General features: G+C 37.5%; 2 protein-coding genes across 3 annotated transcripts in view; both read right to left on the reverse strand.

Moving 5' to 3' along the window:
* The window catches only part of LOC122641791, a 31,150-nt gene extending 24,464 nt beyond the window's left edge, over positions 1-6,686 (reverse strand). Inside the window, exon 1 of the mRNA XM_043835091.1 lies at positions 6,676-6,686. The gene's annotated coding sequence lies outside the window, so the exon portion shown is untranslated. The remainder of the gene's footprint in view (positions 1-6,675) is intronic.
* LOC122641789 (nuclear intron maturase 4, mitochondrial) lies at positions 4,111-6,764 on the reverse strand. 2 transcript variants are annotated; one of them, XM_043835089.1, is made up of 2 exons: positions 6,623-6,764; positions 4,111-6,450 (listed from the first exon to the last, which is right to left on the reverse strand). In XM_043835089.1, exons 1-2 carry the CDS (start codon positions 6,735-6,737, stop codon positions 4,124-4,126), a joined length of 2,442 nt encoding a protein of 813 aa, XP_043691024.1. In that variant the 5' UTR covers positions 6,738-6,764; the 3' UTR covers positions 4,111-4,123. The 2 variants fall into 2 exon arrangements, with proteins under 2 accessions (XP_043691024.1, XP_043691025.1); XM_043835090.1 differs by having other exon boundaries at positions 6,564-6,672.
* Between the last annotated feature and the right edge of the window lie 150 nt (positions 6,765-6,914).

Below are 6,914 nucleotides of genomic sequence, written 5' to 3' on the forward strand. Positions count from 1 at the left end.
AGGAAAATTGAAAAGCTCCCTTGGTGCTTGATCAGGTGACCGGTCAAGTGATCTTTTCTCTTGTAGCTTGACGGGCAGCCATTTAGTGGTCAAGTAAATGGGCTCTGTAGAACATGTGCACAAGAGCATGCTTTATAAAGATAGATTTTTTTTTTTAATGAAAACGAAACTAAATTACTTAAGAAACAGCTGATCCCCCAATCCAATTCTGAGTTTTGAAACCATGCCCTCCACAGCTCTATACCCTATTTGATGTAATTGACGTACCTTGCATTTGGCAAATGCAACTTCATCCTCAACATCCCTTCTTTTCTATAGACAATTGAGAAGACAGTCTATTATTGATACCATAGTAATAGGGTGCCCCAGATAAATGTCTGGTTTTCTCTTATGTATTTAGTTCTTATAAGAACCAATTGGATTAGTGTACAAACTCCGGCCACCTATTTCCGTAAAGATCTAGGTTACCAGCTACCATCTACGGTGGTCACCAAAGGGTCCAGCAAACTGGTAATTTCGACCAGAGAAGACTCATGACGAGACAACAAAAACAAGTAGGTTTACAAGAAAAGTAAGTGTAAAACAAAATCAAACCTACTTGTTTTGTAATACTTTTTCTTATCTAGTGGATCTAGGTAATTTTCCCTTATTAATATCCTACTAGACTTCAAAAAACAAATGGAACCAATTCATCTCTATCTGGATTCCCAAACGGATTAGGACCATCCACGGAAGCGTTCCTGCATAAAAAATACCACTCAAAATAGCTTCTAGTTCTGCACACTAATTCCTGATTTTATTCTCAAAGGAACTCTGGTTCTTCTTATGTAAGGAATTACTGGTCTACAATCAATTCTGGTTTTGCCATCAGTTTTCCATATAGCACTTCAACAACTCCATGATTTGTAATAAGAATTCCACCATGTTTTGCTGGGCTGTTATTTTACTAGAAATGCCACTCGACCAGGTATTTAGCTTGTTTTGATATCTCAGTCCAGAGTTATAAACTTATAATTTTTCTCCTATATCTGTTTTATATTCCCTGTTTCTGTGATCCTGTCTGTGCTAGTCACTTGCTGGATTTTACTGGTTCAGGAATTTTTTTACATTAACTCTTCTGTTTTTCTCAGTACTAGCTAGACGATATCTTTCCTTAAAAGACACAACCGATTGTAGCATACCTAATGTAAGGCTAGATAGGGGATACGGATAAGAGGGGGTTGGCTATCTTAGCCTGGGCATCTGACCCTTCTCAGCCTCTCTCAGGACAAAGCATTGCAAAATAGCAACATAACTTCATTCATCAAATCGGTTGGAGGCCTCTAGGGATCATTACAATATATATAGGCTCAAGGATTGAACCCAAAATAGAAAGTCTCTAGAAGAATTGAGACTTTAGTTACAAGTAATTAGACTTCGCTAAGTAATCAAAAAGAAAAACAACTCAAATAAACACTCTAACTTAGCTTAGACTAAAAAAAATAGAAACTTCTCAATAAAAGCTAAACCTGCTTTCTAAATCTGAAATTAGAAACTATATCTAGCTATTACATGGAAATAGAAGTAATTAGTAAATGTTTTCCTCCATGCAATCTGGTCTTGGGCCCCACATCGTCTTCTAAAAGCATTCACACACAATGCAGTATGGCTGCGACACTGTTCACGTGAACAGTAAGTAGGCTACTGTTCATATAAACAGTAACTTTTTACTATATTCAATTTTGGTTCCTCTCTTCTTCATGCTTCGATCTACATCAATCCCCCTGGAAGGAGCTTTTCTTTCTTTTTTTCCAGTTGGGAGGGAGGGGAGTGTTGAACAGAATCAAAATGGAAGTTCCAGGGACACTTCAAACAGGCTCAACTAGAGGATTGTAGCTCTTCCGCACTTTAGAGGGGGGAAATCAGAACAAGTGGATTGACATCAACAAAATAGGATCCAATTCGTTTTTTCCTAAAAGAATGCAAATATATGGGTTTCTTCATCCAAAACACTATCTCACTTTTTTGCAGTATTTGTTTTCAGAAACCATTACTAGCTTTTGATCTCTATCTGAATGTCAGCATTGCTTTACATCCTCAAGTATCTAATCATGTGGGCAAGCTTTTTAGAATATAGAGCATAACTAGTCAATACAGGTGCTCATCATGACCACTACCAGAAAAAAGATGACATGGACAAGAAAAGCTAAAGGTTAACTGAAAAATATTAACCTCAGTGTAACCAGCAAACAGAGTTAGAAGCAGAGAGAGGCGAGCAACAGAAAATCAAACTCAGGCAGTCATGGCAGGCAAAATTTCCCTTCTGTGAGTGGAGCACCCAGTAGAAAGGAAATATAGGAAAACATCACAAGAGATTAGTTCTTAAATAAGTCCAAAATATCTTGCAATTGTTCTCAGTAATAGAACCATAACACTGTCCAATGCAAGCTACTTTTAGGAAATCCCATTTTAGTTAGCTAAATACACAAATCTACCAACACATAACACTCAATACAATTTAAAAGATCATAAGCAGCACCTTTAGTTCTCTATGCAGCACTATAAGGCACACCAACTGACTATCAAAGATAAAATCAATTTCAAAATCCCATTCAAAACCAATATAATCTGTTGGCAGGAATTGATCCCAAATTATCTAAAAACATAGGAAGAGATTAATTAGGATTTATAACCTTGGCTTTCAAAGGGTTTCAACTTTCAAACACAAAGTACTGCCCAGATTACAAATTTTATCTGAATACATAATTGATTCTGAAAATTCAATACTGAAGAACGAGGTTAATTTGTCTCACGAGATTAAACTAACACAAGCAATGTACCAAATCTTTATCAAAACCAGTACCTGAACAGCAGACCTAATAGTTGAAGAAGATGGAAGATGGGTGTTCTGTCTTGATTGATTAAGGAAGAAAATATGCTAAAATCTAGTATCTTAGATTCATCTTGGGATCCACCAACCATGATTCTGATAATTTCCAATTCTTCATCCACCAAATCTGGTGAATTCCGACCGAGTTCTACTGATTCTTGAAAGATCTTACAGAATCGAATCGTTCTCTGAGTCTATGCTTGCTTTAGCCACGGCCCCATTTGACAAAACTTCTGCTTTGCAGGATTGTTTCTGAGCTGAAAGTGCTTTTTTATGTTACTGTTATCGGGGAGCACTTCTACGGGAGTAAGATTCGCGTTTCATAATAGGACATAAGAAGAATTTCTGGATCAGAAAAGAAACAATATACGTTTGAAAGACACTTTAGCAGAAGCACTTTTGGCATTTCTATAACACCCAATTTCAATATTATAGAGCACAATACGATCTAAGTAGGATTTTCGCATTGTATTATAAAAGTACTGTTACACTAGTTATACTGGCCATGTGGCAAGTTTGGAATATCAAACAATTACAAAAATGCCATACTTAAACGACTTTGAAGAACATAACATGAGAAACATATGCAACAGTTCACTTTGTTTGAGATTTTGCAGGTACATGATGAGTGACTTCTATTGTTGCACAAAATCTGACAGTCATGTCATCCATACCCCACCTCAAAAAATAAATTGCATTTAAAGATAAGAAAAGTAAGACCTCTTGAATATAATGAGAGCAGTAGCAGGACAAAGACAAAATCAATCAGAAGAATTCAGAAAACCCCATGAAGAACTAAGACTGCTAGGGAGGCCAACAGGTAAGTATCTGGACTTTCCAATAAAAATAGAAGAAAGCAAGAAGAATAGGGTGGAAAGATAAAATAAGTTAATCAAGCTTTAGGTTAAGAAAGTTGATATATAACGTCAGATTGAAAAAATAGAAAGACAGATTAGAGGCAATTTCTCTCAAAAACATAAGTAATCAATTGGACAGCAAATGCTTTCTTGAACTGAAATCAAGAAAACTTTTAGTAAATTCAGAATCAGTAATAAAAACAGATTTAAAAAATAACTCAAGATTAAGGACCCTTTAAAAGAACGATCAAGAAATAAGGAATAAGCAAAATTGTATGACCAGCAAGAAAGAAGGAAAGAACTCAACAAGGATAGAGGAACATATAGAGGACGCAGCAAGAAATAGCACAAGCAACAAAAAACCTTGGTGCAGCCAAGCAACAATTATGGAAAATCATCATCTCCAAGCATCAAAATCAATGGATTGAAGTGATATATGACCTAAATACAAATCTTTTACATGTTTCTTACAAAGCCCAACTCGCCTTTTGTTCAAGCTGGGATGGATTGCTGTAGAGAATCCCGTTCTCCAACCTGGAAATTTCTGTCTTTCCATCACATGAAGAGTGTAAACACATGGTGCTGCAACCAAGCACCCTATTACAAAACAGTTGCAAGGCCGTGCCTGGCTTACCATTCTTGCCAGAGATAGTAAACATAAGCCACTAGAGAAAATGCCATACATCAATGCCTCATCAGCATCAAAAACCTGAAATTCTGATATCTCATGTGTCATCTCTATCTCCATCTCTAGGTTAGATGGGAGCACACTAAGCTCTGACCCAAACACTTTCTCAATCTCAATTTCATGCAGTCGATGCTTTGCTGCCAGTGTCCGGATGCAAGACTTCCTTACATGATTAACAATCATAAGTTTAACTTCACTGAAGTTGTCACATTTACTGTACCACCTAAGCCACCGGCAGATGAGACCAGAAAACCAATCTATGATTTGGATGTTGTCTTGCAAGATGAGTGCAGAAACAGGACGGGCATGTCCCTCACTGTTGATCAAACCATATCGTAAGAGACGCTTCTTGATAACATTAACAGGGGCCAGAATTTCTATGATGATAGTAGATTGGGTGCTGGAGTTGGAATTGGGCAGCAACGCGAGAGTTGAAGTGGTCTCAGAGGAAATATATTCTTCCGCACACTTCTGAAAACTGTGGAAGGAATCTCTTAGTTCTTTTGGAATGGAAGGTTCTGCGATATACTTGGATAAGACAGTCTCCTCATTGTCTACAGCTTTGGCATTCACATCTTGCATCCAAATCTTCAATAAGACCTTAAACCAGTGATCTGTCTCCATCCCAGCTTTACGGAAACATGAAATTTGGCACAAGACAGAGCTGCTATCAGCCAAATGCTTAATCTCTGACTCTTTAACCTTTTTCAAACCAAGAGCAAGCCACTTCTTCCCGATCCTAACCATCCCAGCATCCCAGGCTTCTTGTTTCTGCAAAGTAACTAATTGAACCTTCTCCTTCAATTTATGAACAGCTCTAACAGAGGGATTTTCTCTCTCACTTGTTCTCACCGCAATGCCAAGAAACCGAATACCACGTGGATCACTGGTTGACAAGATTTCCATCTGATCATGCACATCTAAATATAATGTGTGCTCAAGATAGTTTTGCACCTCAGCCTTAAACTTGAGAGCAACATCTTTGGGGCCTGAAACAGCAAAAAATATCTCATCCATGACGCGACAAGCATGTAATCTTAAACCAGAATTCATATCACCTGGGTGTTTGTTGTTGTTGTTCTTGTTGTTGTCTTTTAGCTGCCTTCGAAACCAACTACGCAGCTTGGAGCTGGAACCATCTTCAGAGGCGTTAACATCAGAATCAAGAGCTTCATACGTCATACACATTTTGTAAAATTCTTGGTCAAATAAATCAAGATATACATTAATTAAAATAGGAGATAACACACCCTCCTGTGGAAGACCATGGCCTTTCAAGAAACCCCCAAATTTCAAGTTCAGCACTCCAGCATCAGACATGCTACGGATGATAGAAAACAAATCAGGGTCTTCAATCTTCTCTTCCATGGTTAAGATGAGTTTAGTGAGAACATTGTCATCAACATTTTTTCTCACATGTAACGTGAACCACCAATTTGAATTATGGATCTCTTTGCAGATGTACCTCAATGCTGAAAGATGACCTCTTCCACTCCGACAGCCATGAGAAATTTTAGAAAAGTGAGGCCTATAAACAACATCTACAACTATACTGATTGCTTGTTGGATGACCTTCAGCTTCAAATTAGGAAGGACCAAGACCTCTTTCCTTTCCCCCTTTGTTGAGATAGAGAAGGTGTTGGCATGGATATCAAAACCCCCATTCAAGAGCTCATCTGCCATTGAGTCAAAAGGCATATCATTGTCATCTGATTCTAAATCGACATTGGAATTGAGCTTAATACATTGGTAAGCATCACAAAGAGTCATTGGATTGGCAATAACCTTTCTCATTAGGCCCTGAAACTTTCCATTTATGTATTGCTCCTTCACTCTTTTCTTGATGCGCATTTCAATTAACCTCTTCAATTCCATTCGGGTCTTCTGCCTTGTCTTGGTAGGAGTAGAAGATTCATCGATTAAACAGGCTAAGCTCTTTGACAATGGTATCTGGTTAATGCCCTTGTCATCATTGTTGCTTACTGCCTCAGTAGTACAATATACTGCAAAAGATTCAAATTGTTTGTAACGCTTCCCTGCTCCAGAAATACAGAGTATTAGTTTAGATTTAAAATAGGGAAGTGGACAAAACCTATTGTCACAACTGTTAAGATTGCTGAGAGGGAGGGGAAAGAGCTGCACAATTGACCAAAATATCACAGACCCAAAAGAAGTACATAACAATTGAGAAAGCATGTTAGTAGTTACCCAGGTTGACCACGAATGATGAACTAACACAAGGAAGATCCATGCTCCACAACTTATAGACAGAGTACTTCAACAAATCTCGCTTGTGATGAGTTGAGAAACCCATAAACCACATTCTCGTTCCCAATAATGAATCCTAAAATTTTATCCAAAATTATTTACTTTAAAAAAAAAAGCTTTATGGGACAAGCATGATGAGTATAGTCTAAACTCAAATTAAAATAAATGTAGACAATTTGAAGCTCAAAAGAATTTAATGCAGAAAGGCGGGTAGAATTATCGAAAGCAATAA

This window comes from Telopea speciosissima, chromosome 10 (assembly GCF_018873765.1).
Source record: "Telopea speciosissima isolate NSW1024214 ecotype Mountain lineage chromosome 10, Tspe_v1, whole genome shotgun sequence".
In the NCBI taxonomy this organism is placed as follows: domain Eukaryota; kingdom Viridiplantae; phylum Streptophyta; class Magnoliopsida; order Proteales; family Proteaceae; genus Telopea; species Telopea speciosissima.

Excerpts from the sequence above, each read along its gene's own strand:
- LOC122641789 (XM_043835089.1), bottom strand. The coding sequence starts at position 6,737 with ATGTGGTTTATGGGTTTCTCAACTCATCACAAGCGAGATTTGTTGAAG. Across the intron at positions 6,451-6,622 it reads ATCATTCGTGGTCAACCTGG|GGAAGCGTTACAAACAATTT; the intron begins GTAACTACTAAC and ends TTTCTGGAGCAG.